This window comes from Microcebus murinus, chromosome 9, assembly GCF_040939455.1.
Source record: "Microcebus murinus isolate Inina chromosome 9, M.murinus_Inina_mat1.0, whole genome shotgun sequence".
Classification (NCBI taxonomy): Eukaryota; Metazoa; Chordata; class Mammalia; order Primates; family Cheirogaleidae; genus Microcebus; species Microcebus murinus.
In genome coordinates, this window is record NC_134112.1 from 59,920,677 (window position 1) to 59,938,887 (window position 18,211).

General features: G+C 38.8%; 1 protein-coding gene across 3 annotated transcripts in view; it reads right to left on the reverse strand.

Annotated features, from left to right (window-relative positions):
* Nucleotides 1–18,211, reverse strand: part of NAPEPLD (N-acyl phosphatidylethanolamine phospholipase D) — a 36,490-nt gene that overhangs the window by 4,109 nt on the left and 14,170 nt on the right. For all 3 annotated transcript variants that reach the window (XM_012747128.3, XM_012747137.2, XM_012747155.2), the window contains exons 2-4: nt 16,494–16,803; nt 9,506–10,152; nt 4,966–5,080 (exon numbers count right to left, since the gene is read on the reverse strand). In XM_012747128.3, the coding sequence (XP_012602582.2) occupies nt 4,966–5,080; nt 9,506–10,152; nt 16,494–16,803 (1,072 nt within the window). The remainder of the gene's footprint in view (nt 1–4,965; nt 5,081–9,505; nt 10,153–16,493; nt 16,804–18,211) is intronic.

Sequence of the window (18,211 nt, forward strand, 5' to 3'; positions counted from 1 at the left end):
ACTACATTTTCTAATACAGTCTGAGTCATTAAGTCAATAGAAATATTTATTGTTGGATAAAAATCAACACCAACACCATGTATGTCAAATTTGGTACCATCTTGAACATCATTGGATTGCATGAAAACTGATCACTATTTCACTATATGAAATTGTGATCTAAATAGGAATCCATGCCAAAGACGATATTAGAGAATTAAATGTTACCAACATTTGGGAAAACACAGAAATCTGAGATTGTGTAACTGTGCTTGTGTATGTGTGTATAAACAAATGCTAAAGCAAATATTTTTGGCTGAAGAACGGTTACTTTCAAAACCTCTAGCCAGACACAGAAACCATAATCTATAGAATGAAAGAGGATCCCAGAGAATAGAGCTTTGACAGGTGGGGTTTCCATATTTCCCTTTATTTCCTCACCTTTTCATAGCTCAATAAAAAGGGAAGACAGCACCCAGTGTGATTCACAATGTTTTCACCTACTCAAATGTTTTCTAAATATATTGAGACCATGTGAATATGGAATAAAGGTATTCATACCTTTTAATATCTTAATAATTTATTAATGAATGGTAAATCATTTCATCAGTTATTTCTCTTTTGGTCTAAATCTTTATACTGTATACTAGCTATTTTTTCTTTTTTTTTTTTTTAAGCAAAACTTTGAGACTTATATTTTTTCTTTATTCAAAGGGTTTTTTCCTAGTTTCAATTTGAAAAGTTGTAAAATGTGCAAGTACAAACCAGGAATAAAAAAAAAAAAATCAGTCTTTGATCTAATTGCTTGTGGGAAATCTGCCTCTCCCCAGGCAACAAGTATCTTTTGAGTGCCTACAGAACATGCCAGGCTAGAAAACCAAACAAAAATCCTTGCCTTCATGGAGCTTCTAGTCTAAGACAGAAATAGATAAGAAATGAATAAGAAAATAGATGCTGAGTGATTGATAGGTTCTGGGGATAGTAAAGGTAGAGGGTGCCAAGTGGGGGGGGTAGAGGGGTAGAGATTTAACTTTAAATACAACAGTCTAAGAAGTCTCCAAGAAGGTGGCATTTGAGCAGAGACCTGATGGAGCAGATTGCATAGGGCATTGCAGAAAACCATGAGAGCTGAGGCTTTGACTCCAACTGTAATGGGAAGTTACCAGATCCCGGTGGCAGAGGAGTGTCATGATCTGCTTCAAGTTGTAAAGTCACTGCCCTCTATAGTGTTTAGAACAGCAGAATGGTAGCAGTGAAGGTGGTGAGAAGTGGTCAAATTGTGAATATAATCTGAAGGTTGATTGTGTGGGGGGAGGAGGGTACTGGATGGATGATATGAGAGAAAGAGGAATCAAGATTTTGGTCTTGCCAGGTGCAGTGGCTCACACCTGTAATCCCAGCACTCTGGGAGGCCGAGGCGGGAGGATTGCTTGAGCTCTGGTGTTCCAGACCAGCCTGAGCAGGAGCGAGACCCCATCTCTACTAAAGATAGAAAAAATTAGCCAGGCATGGTGGTGCATGCCTGTAGTCTCAGCTACTTGGGAGGCTGAGGCAAGAGAATTGCTTCAGCCCAGGAATTTGAGGTTGCTATGAGCTGGGCTGACGCCACGGCACTTTAGCCCAGGCAACAGAGCGAGACTCTGTCTCAACAAAAAAAAAAAGATTTTGGCCTAAGTAACTGGAAAGTGAGAGTTGCCCTTTACTGAGATGTATAATAAATAAGTTTGAGGGAAGATGAGGAAGTTGGATTTCAGATTTAGTTCTAGGTACCTAATAGGCATGCAAGTGGAGATGTCAAGTAGGCAGTTGGATATCTAAATGTGGATCATAGTGGGTAAAATTCTAAACTAGAGAGGTACAGAAGACAGATGGTATTTAAAGCCATAAGACTACATTCCATCCCCAAGGAAGTAACCAACTAGAGAAAAGAAGAGGTTGACAGACTGATTCCTAAGGCACTCAGTGTTTGGAGAGAAGGGAGATGAGGAACTAGCAACAGAGACTAAGAAGGGACAGCCAAGGCACATCCATTAGACTGCAGATGTGCTGACCCCTGCAATTTCCCCAAATGTGGGAACCCAACTGTATAATTTGTAGTAGTTGGGGACTGCATTCACACTCTCCCCTAATTAAAAAAAAAAGGACAGTCAATGATGGACTAGGAAAACCAGGGAAGTTTCTTGAGGTTTAATTTTAAAGGCACGGGTTTGGTAATAGTTACAGGCCACACACAGCTCTTCTTTTTCCCTCCTTGCTCACTTCCAGGTTTATGGCTGTGTTTAAAGGATGATCAAGGATGCCTTTCAACTGACTACTGAGTAAGTCAAGTTTTAACTATACCTTTGTTACTTATGAATGGATAGATAACAGGAATCTACTTTTAGCCTATTTTTTTATAGATAGAAAAGAGATCACTAATATATTACCAATAAAATTTAACTTTACATAATAGCCTAAGTCAAGATTTTTCTCAAAATAATTGCCTAAATTTTTTTATTTTAAGAGATTTCAAAATGATGAAATTCTTGTTAAATGATTTTCTTCCATGCTCTACGAGTCTTAGCCAACAATACACATATACAATCACCCTACACTAATAAACTTCCTTGCTAAACTGTAACTTCAGTATAGAGCATGATGTGGTGTGGATTTTGATGATGTTTTAGTTGGCAGCAGACCCTTTGTCTTTAATCTGCCCAGATTTAGCAGTATCTTTCTGAGTTTCTTCATAGGTCAATTCTTGACTGTTTCAACCATCTAACAGGTAACATTGGAAATAGGCAAGAGAGGCTTTCGAGTGACTGAGAGCTCTATCTGGTCATCTGAGCACTTTAGTCCACAAGGCAGGTAAAAATGCCCCATGGCCATGGGACCAAACAACTACATACCTATAAAACAAGACAATAGGTCAGAGATCAATATGAGCAAACGGGGAATGCAGACAAGCTCCCAGCACTCTGGATCCATCACTGGCACAGCAACTCCTAAGGGGGTCACTGTTTTATAATCTACTACAATAGAATATATGCAAAATAAAGACCCTCGTTACTCAAAAGTTAACACATACGTTATGTAATACCTGAAATCTGTTTCCATCAAAAATAGTGATTTAAGTGTTAGTGCTTAAATACATCATTTAAGAAATCTACTCATCATCCCCCAGATAAATTAGGTATTGCTATATATGCGATTTTAGAGTGTTGCCAAGTGAAGGACATCCTTATCAGTTTATTTTATAGTAAGCAGCTATTGTAACAGTCTATATGCAAAAATTCGTAAAGTATTTAGAAATCACAAGCTAACTGTCCTCTCTAAAATTCCATCTACTTTATAATGTAACAATTTCATAGCTGTTGAGTTTATTACTCAACTAACATCAAAATGTGAACAAATTCCAAATTGCTGAAGGCTAAATGAGTTTTTATTACATGTCTCATTAAGAAATAAAGATGGAGGTTAGATTTATAACAGGAATAGTTATTAAAGGATGAATAACACAATAATTCTTGAAGAATTCTTAGGTTTCTGATCTTTTTCTCAGCATAACCATCTACCCAATTACTCAAGCTAAAAATCTAAATGTCAACCTTGATTCCTTTCTTTGCATAGGTTTAATAAAATACCATTACTTCATCTAAGACACTGATATATATATATATGGAACATATACACATACCTGCACATATATGGAATAAGAAACTGCCACCAAATATAGTGGTATGCCACTGGAAACCAGTCTCAAACATCTCCCTTCCCTAAAGACACACACACACACACACACACACACACACACACACACACACATATTTACATTCTCATTCATCCTCCCCACCCCTGGTGGTTATTCATTTATCCATTCTATTCCCTCTCCCAACAGTGTGGCTAAGAATTGCTGCATCACAGCTCAGGGTTGCTGCATCACAGCTCAGGGATGCTGCATCACTGGATAGGAATTTTGATTGGGGGAGGGGGAATAGGCAGGCAATGTATTAGGTAATTCTGGACCAGGCTGCATCTCTAGGAGAGGGCTGGTCAGAAATGAGATAAGCGGAATGCTCGAAACAGCAAGAAAACACTGGATTCCTGCAGAGAGGCCCTGGGATGTGGAAGATGACACAGAAAGCAAAGAAGCCAAGTTCTAACTATCCATTTCTAAATTTTGCTCAGGCAGGCCCTTGACCCAGGAAAGGAGAGAAAGCTTTATGCCATCCTCTAATTTGATCCCAGAACCTTGGATTATAGTAGAGCTCTAGGATCTAGTTCCCCTAAGGAAAAAATCAGCTCTTCTGTTTTAGTCTGGGAATAAAACCACATATATCTCATGCCTGGCACATAGCAGACGCTGAATCAATGTTTACTGAGTGAATAACTTCTAGAAAGTTCCACACTGTCTGTCTAGCCTTACTTTTCCCATCGCCCTCCAAGCTCTCCATTCTCCTGCTGAACTGACTCCTCACTGTTCCCCATGCTTACCACCTCTGAGGCTATGCTCTGCCCTTTCCTCCTCTGGAAATGCCCGCCTCCTTGCCTTTTCAGAGCCAAGTTCAAATGTCACTTGTTCATGAAGCTCTCATTGATCCCTTCCATCAGTGACCACTTCATCTGTCCCACGACAGCACTTTCCCCTTCCAACATCTCTATTACGTACACGTCTTCCATCTTTCGCTAGAACAAGAGCCTCCTTGAGGGGTCAGACGTGTTTATCTATTCCCAGACCACATACACAGATTTTTGGTTATCTAAAACACATGCTTCGTTAACAATAGAAATAAGCCAAAAAAAAAAAAAAAAAACACAATGAGGCTTTTTCACTGTATATAAATGTTTTGCTAATGAGTATGACTTATCATCCTAATACATATGATGACTGTGATGCCTGTGCATGGTCTGATTCCACAGTCTGGTGTCTGAAAACACCACTAGGGGACAGATCAATCCTATCATTGATCTGACACATAAAGTTCTTTTTATCACAATCAAACTCACCTCATTTGCTAAGGCAAAAGTTCCCCAGTGAATTGCCACAGATTTCTTTGTTTGGACATCAATGTGAATCCTTACAGCTTCTTCCGGGTCTACATGCTGATATTTCATAAACCACCTGATGAAACACAGCAATTTATTAATTCTGGCCTTTGAAATATCCACTAAATTCTAAATAGTGCTTCATTTAATCAACTTTTAAGATTCTGCACAGGAATGTGGATGTTTGAGAAATAATCAGCGTGGTTATTTTCATTTTCACTCCCTGTCCCGTTCTTTTTGTTTGCTTTCAAATCAGCACACCTAAGAATTAAGCTATTTTGCCAACAGAAGCAGCAACATGCAGTAGTGGTCCTTTCAAATACTTTCCAGCCACTGACCTCACATTGGATTCATCCAGGCGCACTGGACTCATCTACAGAAGTTTTAATAAATACTGCTGACTAGTGTGCACTCTCAGTGATTCTGATTTTAATTTTTCTGGGGTGGGACCTCAGCACTGGCATTTTATAAAGCCTCCCAGGCTGAGTCCCATGTGTAGCCAGAGTAGAAAACCAAAGAGATGGAACATATATAATGCAGGGGAGGATAAGCCAGAAATCAAGTCTGGAGGGCAGGTCAATGCTAGATTGGAAAAACAAAGGACAACAAAACAGATTCCACACAGGCTTAAGTCACAACAGGCAAAAGTGTCTCCCTTTAGTCCACTCCTCTACTGAAAAATAAAACAAGCAAAATTCTTTATTGTACAAATTGTTGTATGATAAACAAATCTCAAGTAAAACTCCCCTCTGAACAAATTTTGTTTCATGTATAATTTGATTGATGATTTATCTGAAGATAAAACTTACTGTTCATTTACAAAGTAGACTATTTACAGTCCTGGATATAAACCAAAGAAACATAATAATGGGTAAAGAACTGAAAACCAAAACTTCAACCGCAAAAGAACCTGAATGTCCTGCTGATAGGAATTTTTTTTAACTTACTAAGGCAAAAAGCAAACAAAACTTAGTACATAAAATTTAAAGATCAGGAACAAAAAAATCCAATTACTATTCAAGGAATTTTATTTACACATCACAAAACTGAACAATGAGGTGTTTGGTTTGGCAAGAAGAGAAGACTATTGGGTGAATGATTGGAGACATTGTGGAAACAATGAATGGCTGCCTCATGCCTTGGGAACAACAAGGGCTCAGGAGGCAGAAGGCTTGGGTGTGAATCCCAGCTCCAGCAGTACCTGGCATGCTTTTAGAAAGTCCCTTCAAATTCTCTGAGCTTCCATTTCCTTGTCTGTGAAATATAAATGTAGCCCCAACTTGTAAGGGTATTGTGAGGATTAAACAAGACGAAGTTTATGGAAGTATCAAGTATAGTACCCACTTCACAGAATTCTCCCAAAAGAGTAAAGAGTGGCAAAATCAACACTCTCAGAAGAAAGAATGATTACTTCTGATGCAAAGGAAAAAGTGTACTGTCTACAAGCAAATCCTTAACCTTCCAAACCATCAGTTTAGAGGAGGAAATGCAACATTGTCTTCCCATTATTTATATCCTGGTCTACCACTGCCAACTAACACTATAATGAGGACCAATAGATATGAATTCAGCACAGGGACTTCAGCACTGCATATACAGAACACATCATGGAGAAGTTCATCCATCTGCAACCGCTAGAGTGTTGTTATTTACTATTAGGAGTTGCTGGGTCCTGTGGGAGCCTAAAAACAAAGCCACTGTGTTCTCAACAGAGGATTAGAGAAGCACTGTTCTGCCCTATCTCCTGACACTCAGAATTCAGGGCAAGATGAAAACAGTTTTTGCAGTTTCTATTGTTATTATTTTTAATCCTACTGCAAATCAAAGTGATAGATGTATTCCTTTCTATCCTCATGTCTATCTGAAATAAATTTAAAGTCTTTACTCTGATGTAACAATTAAAATAAAACCTTAAAATCCTAATTGACTGGATAAAACCTGGTTACAGAGATCTCCAAAGTAAGAATGAAACATTCCAAGCATGTCACTGAAAGTTGTTTTTGGTGTAATCATCTTGCATTTATAGAACACTCTCAACATTTGTTGAATGGATAATCTTATTTCTAAAACTGTCAGTACTGACCAGAGAAATAGATTACATAGTACAGGTTACCACAACTTAACTCACTAAGGGCAAATAATAGTCTCCTGTCCTTTTCTCATCTCAGAAGCAAGATGGCTGCAATGCAAGCAGGAAGGAGGAAATATGTGAATAAATATGTGTTTATTGGTTATATACATTTTATCATCATGAAGTGACAAATTTATATACAGCTACATATGAAAATTTACTTTCATAATTATAAATAAGAGATACTCTAACATATTAAGAATGCATATTGAATAAAGCCCAATACCATATGAAATTGATTTGTAACTGTTCTAAAAAATATACAGGTTGATTGATGTTGTGAGAAGTTTATATAAGAATTATAATTATTTAACTGGAAAGGGAAATTCAAGTACTACTATTGATTTATAATAATTTTAATAATTATCAGGAACCAAAAAAGGTAAAAAATATCTAGCTCCCAAAATAAGAAAATTAGCAAAAAACACAAAAAGGAGCAATAAGCATTAATAAAGACAGGGGAAAAATAGTTTTAGTGAACCTAAAAAGATAACAAGTATGACAAAATCAAGAAAGAAAGATCAGATTCATATAATTCATCTATGTAATAGAGAAATACTTGTTCTTCTTCTTATAGGATTACCTAAATAAAATGCATTTGTATGTATCTGTGCATATACTGTAGAATAAAACTTTTTTTTTGAGACAGTGTCTCACTCTGTCACCCAGACTGGAGTGCAGTGGCATGGTCACAGCTCACAGCAGCAGCCTCCAACTCCTGGGTTCAAACAATCCTCCTGCTCAGCCTCTCGAGGAGCTGGAACTACAGGTGCACACCACAACGCCTGGCTAATTTTTAAAAATTTTTTGTAGAGGCTGGGCACGGTGGCTCACGCCTATAATCCTAGCACTCTGGGAGGCTGAGGTGGGAGGACGGCTCAAGGTCAGGAGTTTGAAACCAGCCTGAGCAAGAGCGAGACCCCGTCTCTACCAAAAATAGAAAGAAATTAATTGGCCAATTAAAAATATATAGAAAAAATTAGCTGGGCATGGTGGGCGCATGCCTGTAGTCCCAACTACTTGGGAGGCTGAGGCAGAAGGATTGCTTAAGCCCAGGACTTTGAGGTTGCTGTGAGCTAGGCTGACACCACGGCACTCTAGCCTGGGCAACAGAGTGAGATTCTGTCTCAAAAAAAAAAAAAATTTTTTTTGTAGAGATGGGGTCTCACTGTGTTGCCCAGGCTGGTCTTGAACTCCTGGATTCAAGCAATCCTCCCACCTCGGGCTCTGAGAGTGCTTAGATTACATGCATGAGCTGCCACACCAGTCAAATAAAACACTTTTAAAATTACCCCTTATTTTGTTACTATCAGTATTTATCTTCTCTTTACTTGTACACATAAACCAAAGTTGACTGAAATCTAACTGAATTCTTTGAAATCACTTCTCTTTTCCCTAAACAGATAGTATTAAGAAAAACAAAGACAATGAATCAATTTCCTAGCTCTCCAATGACAGTGTGACCTTTAGCTTCTCTAAAGATATGTGATGAGTATATGTCAAGGTTGGAGAAAGAGCTGTAATGAAAAAATGTCATAACGAGATCAGCTTCAGTGCTGACCGAGATAAGACCATCACAAGGGACTAATGCCATAGACTACTGCCTTGTTTTTTCTCTCGGCTAAACATAGGAGAGCTATAGGACAGGGGATTGGTGCATTCCAGCCATGGAGCAAAAAGAGCGATGTAAAGAAAGGCCAGGCACAGTGGCTCACGCCTGCAATCCCAGCATTTTGGGAGGCTGAAGTGGGAGGACTGCTTGAGGCCCCAGGAGTTTGAGACCAGCCTGTACAACATAGTGAGACCTTGTCCTTGTCCTAACTAAAAATAGAATAATTAGCTGGGTGTGGTGGTGGCTCCTATAGTCTTAGCTACTTGGGAGCCTGAGGCAGAAGGATCACTGGAACCCAGGAGTCTGCAGTAAAGCTGTGATTATGCCATTGCACTCCAGCCTGGGTGACAGAGTAAAACCCTACCTCTGGGGGAAAAAAAAAGTATTCTCCATGTCAAAGAAAGAACAAGAATTAGGTTTGATTTGATTACTGGCCAATCAGTTAATTCTCATCACAAAAAAAGATAAGTATGTGAGATAATGCATATGTTAAATAGCTTGAGTTAATTATTACACAACATATAAATATATCAAAGCATCATGTACACTATATATACAATTTTTGTCAATTTAAAATTTTTTTAACTTAAAATATTTTAAATTTTAAAAAGAGTAATCGAATCTGACCCACCAACCCCCGATGTATAATAAGGTTTACCATGAAAATCACGAATTACAGAGTATCACAAAGTCATAACTACTTTTAAGTTCAGTTAACTTATCACACAGCCAGAATGTTTTGTTGGAAGTCTACATACCTTGGTTCATAAGCTCCAATGGGAATAGCTGCAAGGTCAAAAGGTCCAAATCTTTTTCCTATCTCTTCAAAAGCAGGGCAATAACCAGTATCTCCTGCAAAAAAAAACCGATTCCAAGGCCCCAAGACAGACCAGCTGCCCCACAGAACCTTGTTGTCATCCATTAGAGTCCTTTTACACCAGTGCTGGGAAGGCGTAAAGACAAAGGTGACCTTATCATGTCCCGGGACACAATTCTCCTCCCACCAGTCCAGCTCAATCACATTCTCACAACCACATTTTTGCATCCAGTCGAGGAGACCCAAAGGCACAAACCATCTCAACTCATTACCAAATCGCTCATTCAAAGCAATGACAGAACTGTAGTCCAGATGGTCATAGTGGTTGTGACTGATAAGGACTGCATCTATCGGGGGGAGTTCACTTATCGTGCACGGGGGACGCCGAAATCGCTTTGGACCCATGTACTGGGACGGTGAGGCTCGAGAGCTGAAGATGGGATCCGTGAGAAATATGAGCTCATCCATCTCCACCATCACTGTGGCATGCCCCAGCCACGTGACTCTCAAGCCAGCTTCCCGCACTCCAGCTTCTTCAGGGTCAGTGACAAAATATGGCTTTAGCACTGGGAGTTCTTTGTCCAGTTCCTAGGTATATAAAGAAAGACAAAATAGCAGTTAGAAAAAAAGGTATTACATCATCAAAGACTGTATTTTGACCTAAATTATAGCAAGAAAGGCTATTTTGGTAGAACTGAAGTCATTCAATAAACTTTCTATTTTTGCCTTTTCCTTGAAATGCAAACTTCTTTCTGAATCTGACTTAACAATCATGATAATATAGTAATCTTTTTCATCCCAAATGCAATAGGCAAAGGGAAAATTAAATTGGAAACTTTGAGTACTGCCAAATGTATCAATTTTTTTAAGGGCTTTCTTTGGTAGTGGCAGAAGCAGTCTGGCCCAGATGGATGCAGTCACTTTTGTATCACCATTTCACTCCGCTGGTGTGCATGCTGCTGAAAACTGCCTCAAAAGCAGGGCAGTTCTTGGCAACAGTAAAAAAATCTTATGACCATGTATTTGTAGCTCATGGATCTCAGATATGAATCTGACCTTGAGTACATATAATTCAAAGTACAGCACTGTGATGATCCTTGGGCAAATCACAGTCATAAACAGTCTTCCAGTTTTCTACCACTGATCAAACCAAAGTGAAATAGGATCCCTGCCGGTGAGAAGCTAAATATTTGGGGAAGGGGTGGTAAATAGATGTAAAACGATAACACCAACAAAGGGTGATAAGTATTATTCCTTGATTATTCTACATTTTATACTTGGATTAAGTTAGGCCAACAAAAAAACTATGCTTTAGGGTCACAGACCTGGCTTTTATAAAACTGTGCTCTGGTGTCATGCTATACAGCTGTGCTGAGGTCTCATGGGAAGCTGCCTCATGAAACCTGCCACGTATATATTTGGGCTGAATACTTGGTACTACTTCTACTTTCCCACTTACCCCAGAAACTTTTTCTCAGTCCTCAATAACAAGAAAATCTCTTCTTCTCCAGAGCAACTGGCTTTATCATTTGACTGGCACTGGGAACCTAACTCATAACATTTCATGCTTCTCTCTTTGCCATAACTAGGAAGTTCAAAGTAAAAGCTGAGGCCACCTCCAGCAATGTGCAGGGCATGCTGGAAAGTATTTCTGTACCAATTTTATTCTTGGCTTTATTTTTCTACCCTAATAGTACACGTGCTCTTATATGCTCATCCATTTGTTTTTTACTGCTATGTGTATTTTTATAAGTTGCTAGAAATCAATTTTTAAAGGGTGTGGTATTGTATAAGTAATTAAATAAAATATAAGACATGCTACAGCCTTGTAAGAAGGAATGAAAAGTGCTTCCACAGCCGGAAGCACTCACTCCTGGCTCTCAACTTCTATGCCTCTCTGTTAATACATTTCTGGATACTCTGGTTATATGTATATAGAATTCATCCCATGTCTTATGCAACTTGGAATCATTCATTCACCATGTCTCAGTGACATGCTCAATAAAATTTGTTGAACGAATGAGTAAATAAATGAACATCAATTTTTCAGTTGGCTCTCAAATTTGGTACTTTAGTGAATAATAACAAATGTCATATGGCAGACTTATCAAGAATTAAGGAGAAAAGGGAGAAGGAATGAATATAAATTGATTACCTACCATGTCTGGCATCAGACTAGGCACATAATGATGATGATGAATTATCTAATATATCAAGCACTTTAATATAACACAAAATAATATTAACAATAGCTACCATTTACGGAATGCTTACTATATGCTAGACACTGTACTAACTTTTTTATAAGAATTTCTTAATTTAATATTGACCATAACACTGGCAGTAGGTACTATTAACTACCTCCACCTTACAGATAAGAAAACAAAGAATTAGAGAAGTTACAGTGTTACGGCAAGTATTATAGTGATTGACCAGGGAAAGAACCCAGATCCATCAAAGAACCCAAGATCCATCAAAATGACTTAGTATTTTTGAACTCCTTCTTGATTATAGGAGAAAATGTTCTCCATAAAATATTTGGAAAATACATAAAAATATAAAGAGTAGCCATCCATTATATCAACATGCAGAGATTATAACCACTATTAACAGTGGTTATCTTTACTTATAATTCTATTTAATGCATGGTTAATATCATATAGTATTCATATTTTCTAGTCTTTTTTAAAAAACTGTATATTGTGACATTTTCACCCAGCACTACAACTCTATGAGACACATAGTAAAGTATTTAAAAAAGAAGTGAATAAATTCTTGATGAAATTGCTCAGAATGTAGAATTTTAAAAAATAACAGAAGATAAAATATAGGACAGTTTTTTAAAAATTATACAGAACTGACCTAGGAGGTGCAAAATAGAACTAAAATAACTAATAATCATTTTAGAATGAAAATATGGAGTGACGGAAATTTTCAGAGAAATAGATAAGAAAATTTCCTAGAATTGAAGGAAATGCATTTTCAGACTAAAAGGCCCCACCAGGTACTGAGCATAACAAATAAATTTAAAAAACTACATCTTATGGCAAAAATTCAGAACAGCAGTGCCAAAGAGATGATCCTCAAAGTTTCTAGAAAGAAAATAAAGGTCATGTATAAAGGATCAAGAATAAGAATACCACTGAAATTCTCCACAGCAATATTAAAAAGAAAGTTACAGGAGTGGTGCTGTCAAGTCTGAGAGAAAACAGTTTCCAAACTAAAATCCTACACCCAAGCTATCAATCAAGAGAAGACAGACATGTCAGACAAGCAAGGTTTCAAAAAACATGCTTTCCATGTACCCTTTCTCAGGAAGCACATTAAAAATGTGCTCCACCAAAACAAGAAAATGACGGAGAAGGGGAACAAGTGGGATGCAGAAGACGGGGGGCCAACAAGGAAGAGGCAAAAGAGCCCAGAAGGCTGGTGAACGGAGCCCCCAGCACAGGAGCTGGCAGAGACCCTGGAGGGTGTCAGCCCAGATACAGCCCCATGCTGAGGGTCTTTCCCCCAGGAAAACTGTGTGCGTTAAGAAGCCATGGGAGGCAAGGAAATAACAGTATATAGAAAGCCAGTTCAGCTCTAAGAAACAATGGTGACATAGCACATCTTATATTTTCCTGGTTAGAGCTGGAACCCATACTATTAAGTGAAGTATCCCAAGAATGGAAAAACAAGCTCCACATATACTCACCAGCAAATTGGTATTAACTGAACAGCACCTAAGTGGTCACATAGGTACTACAGTAATAGGGTATTGGGGGCAGGTAGGAGGGGGGAGAGGGGGAGGGTATATACATACATAATGAGTGAGATGTGCACCATCTGGGGGATGGTCATGATGGAGACTCAGACTTGTGGGGGGAGGGGGGGAAATGGGCATTTATTGAAACCTTAAAATCTGTACCCCCATAATATGCCGAAATAAAATAAATAAATAAATAAATATAAGCATTAAAAAAAATTACATTAATAAAAAAAAAAAAGAAAAAAGAAGAAAGAAAGCCCTCATGAGGCCACAATCAGGAATGGTCCAAGTAAAGAAACACTGTTTTAAGCAGGCAACTAAATTGGGTAGCTATGCTTAAGACCCATTTTCATTGTATTTTGTCCTATTCTGTCAGTTTATACTTTCATCAAGTTTGTTCTAAAATACTTTCATATTTATATATTTAAATACAATATACTATAATATGATATAATATAAATAGGCAAGGTGTGCTGCCTCACACTTATAATCTCAGCAGTTTGGGAGGCCAGGGCAGGAGGATTACTTGAGGAGTTCAAGACCAGGGTTGACGACACAGTGAGACCCTATATCTACAAAAAATAAAAAAAATTAGCCGGGTGTGGTGGTGAGCACCTGTAGTCCCAACTACTTGGGAGGCTGAGGCAGAAGGATCCCTTGATCCCAGGATTCCAAGGTTAGTGAGCTATGATCAAGCCACTGTACTCCAGCCTGGGCAATAAAGCGGGACCCTGTCTCAAGAAAAAAGAGGCTGGTATCCAAAAGAACTTAAGAACCACTAGCCTGGTGAGTCCTCAGAGATTCAATGAGATTCAATCCCATTTCTACGGTATTTCTCAAATCATTAGAATGGAGAGATGTATTTCCACCTTAATGTGGTCACTTACTTGTTGAACTGAAACAAAACTAAAGACATCATTACTAACCTCTGTATTTTTAGAAGCTGTGGCTCAAAAACTAGAAAGAAACTGACCTCCACATATAGCCTACCGATCTTGGCCTCCTGCCCTAACTCTTCTCCTCACAGCTTGACAATGTATTTCTCTTCTTGTGGTGTTCTTCAAGAGAAAGGGGAAAGAAGCGGGAGAAAAAAAACCTTTCTTGTTCCTTTGTCCCATTCTCAGAGCTGAAAACATATAAGGTTTCATCTATTAATGTCCTGCCTCAATCTAAAAGATGCTAAAAAATTCACATTAATCAATTTTGATAACTAGGAATAATACTATGAACATTCCTAGCATCTAAGTGATATCAAAGACAAATGGACATATTTACCAAGAAGATCTAACACCAATACCACCACCCAACACTTTCACCTACCCTCACCCCCACACCTTCCTGCCTCTTCCCACTGAAGACCAAGACTTCAGGATGCTGCCACTCTTTTCATACTGCACCCCACCCAGGATGTCACATTCCTTATTTCTCAACTTACTACAAAGACTGGCAGGACAGGGGCTGGCAGATAAGAAAAGCCTAAGATTTGGGGGAGGGAGGTGGTTAGAAACTAAGAAAGGAAAAAAAGGTGCTTCTACAATTGGTAACCAATCTAATACTTTCTGCCAAATACTTTCTAATTCACTCATCTAATACTTTATGCCAAATGTTAGTAAGTTTCATTCTAAGTAAAACCAGCACATTTAAAGGCTAGGAACCTATTGTCAATTTTCAAAGGTCCAAAGAGGTTATTATCTGAAGGTTCCTTTTTTAGCTTTGGTTGCCTTACCCAAAGACTGAAAGCCAGGCACTGTAGGCCATGCCACCACCCTCATAATCCATATTCCAAACACACATCTGGTTACTGCTTCCTAGAACACATCATATACTTTCTCATCTTTGTGACCTTGTTCATGCCTTCATCTACCTGAACAACCACTGCCAAAATACTTCTTAGCTTTCAAGGCCCCGCTCAAATATCACCTCTTCCATGAAGCCATCTCCCACTCTACCTGTCAGCACCCATCACTTCCTTTCCTATACCTACAAAGCACTCTGTCCCTACCTCTGGTTGCCACCAGATCACAGTTGGTTATTCACATATACAATTTGCTGCTCAAATATTAACTTTGGGCACAGGTTATACCTATTTACTTTATCTCCCTAGAACCTAATCCTGTGTGTTATCATATAAAAGAGTTCAACGGGGCAAGCATAGTGGTTCATGCTTATAATCCTAGCATTTTAGGAGGCTGAAATGGTTGGATCATTTGAGACCAGCCTGGGCAACACAGCAAGACTCAATCTCTAAAAAAAAAAAAAAACAAAAAAAAAAAACTTTTTTTTTTTTTTTTAAAGATAGGGGTCTCACACTCTGTCACCCCAGCTAGAGTGCAGTGGCATTATCATAGCTCACTGCAACCTCAAACTCCTAGGCTTAAGCAATCCTCCTGCCTCAGCCTCTAGAGCAGCTAGGACTATAGGCATGTGCCACCACTGTCCGGCCAATTTTTCTATATTTTATAGAAATAGGGTCTCATTCTTGCTCAGGATGGTCTCCAATGATCCTAACCTCAAGCAATCCTCCTGCATTGGTTTCCCAAACTGCTAGGATTATAAGTATGAGCCATCATATCCAGCCTCTACACATTTTTTAAAATAGCCAGATGTGGTGGCGTTTGCCTATAGTCCCAACTACTCAGGAGGCTAAGGTAGAAAGATCAATTGAGCCCAAGAGTTTGAGGTTGCAATTGAGTTATGATACGCCACTGCACTCTAGTCTAGGCAACAAAGTGAGACCGTTTCAAAAAATAAAAAAATGGGGGAGGGGATCAATTAACTAACTTGAGTGTAAAAATACAATTCACAGCTAAGCCAAGTACATATGTACAAAGAGTAAATACAGGCTAGGCGTGGTGGCTCACGCCTGTAATGCTAACAAAGCAAGGCTAACAAGCAGAAAGATTGCTTGAGGCCAGGTGTTTGAGACCAGCCTGAACAGGAGCAAGATCTGGTCTCTACCAAAAAATAAAAAAATTACCCAGGTGTTGTGGCATACACCTGCAATCCTAGCTACTTGGGAGGCCGAGGCAGGAGGATCACTTGAGCCCAGGAGTTTGAGGCTGCAGTGAGCTATGATAAAGCCACTGTACTCTACCCAGGGCAATAGAACGAGACTGTGTCTCAAAAAAGAAAAAAAAAAAAGAGTAAATACAAAGCACTCCAAAAAGTCAAGCACTACCTCTTTAGAACGTGGAATGCTGCTGTGATCTTTCTCCATTATCAGCCATTTGAGAACATTTGGAATTGAGGGATTTTTCCATGTTGGCCAAGGGTTAACAAATCTCCCATCTTTTCCTTTCTTTGATTTGGTTACATCTTCCTCTAGTCTGTAATCCAGTTTGAAGCTTTTCCTGGAAAACCTAGAAGAATCACTTCCTCCAGAATTCTGTGCTGAATTTTGGCGTTTTCTTGCTGCTTCTTTAGGATATTGGTTGCTAGTCACCAGGGACTGGTTGTTTTCATTTTCATCCATGTCCTTTGGTGAAGAACTATAAAAAAGAAGGGGGAAAAAATAATGAGTATAAAAGCATTAAAATGTATTATAGAGCAATATTTCTTAGCCAATAAAAATTTCCCCAAATTTATAAAAATATTATGTCTATTAGCTGAAACTTTCTTCCTGCAAAACACAATTTTAGAATATAGTATCACTGCTTGCTAAACAGAAAAGATGTTTGCTCTACCTATAAGCACAACTTCCAAGCCCCTCTAAAATCCCCTCTTTGCTGTAACCGGAAACAACATATTTCCCCAGCCAGGATTTAAACATATGAAATTTTCAATTTCAATGAAATTCTGTAGAATAAAGCACTTTCATGAACCTGTAATATTTGCATGCCTGCATTTTAAAAATATTATTGTTAACAACACATATTAAGGACTGCTTTAGTTCCTTGAATACCTCAGTAATTCAAATGACTTACACATAACCTCACTAGACCTAGTCACTTTTACATTGATGATAATCTGTTACCAATGCTCCTAGAAAGTGCAATGAGCCCAAATGCCAGGAAGGGAGGTAACACATTAACTGAGAAATATTTCACTTATGTATTTTGTTCTGGCAAGCATTACAGCGAATGACCAGGGAAAGAACCCAGCGGCACACAGAGGGTCTGAGAATCAGCTTTTACTTCGCCGGCGGACTCAGAGGGGCATACCACCAAATTCTGAGCACCGCTTCCTTATTTCTCTCCAGTCTTATACATTTCTTGGGTCACACACAACCAATCAACTATGAGCATGCAAAATTATCCAATTAACAGTAGGATTGCAGGATCAGCCATAAATTTCACGTGTATCCAATCAGCAGTGGATTCTGCCTCAGGGCCCCCTAGCGGGGGCTTTTCCCTATCAATTTAATTGATTAACAATATAAATTCAATTAATTCAGAGATAAAACTGCCAAGTCAGTGCACCTTGGGCAAGTTTTCTACCCTCTCTGTGCCTCAATTTCTTCATCTATAAAATGGAGATAACAACGCTTGCCTCCTAGGATTATTGAGAGAATTTAAAAAACTAATACAGGCCGGACGTGGTGGCTCATGCCTGTAATCCTAGCACTCTGGGAGGCCGAAGCAGGAGGATTGCTCAAGGTCAGGAGTTTGAGAGCAGCCTGACAAGAGTGAGACACCCCCCCCCACGCCCCCTCCACTTGTCTCTACTAAAAATAGAAAGAAATTAATTGGCCAACTAAAAATATATAGAGAAAAAATTAGCCAGGCATGGTGGTATATACTTCTACTCCCAGCTATTTGGGAGGCTGAGACAGAATGATTGCTTGAGCCCAGGAGTTTGAGGTTGCAATGAGCTATGATGCTGCCACTGTACTCTAGCCAGGGTGACAGACAGACCTTGTCTCAAAAAAAAAAAAAAAAAAAAAGCTATCTGGGTGAG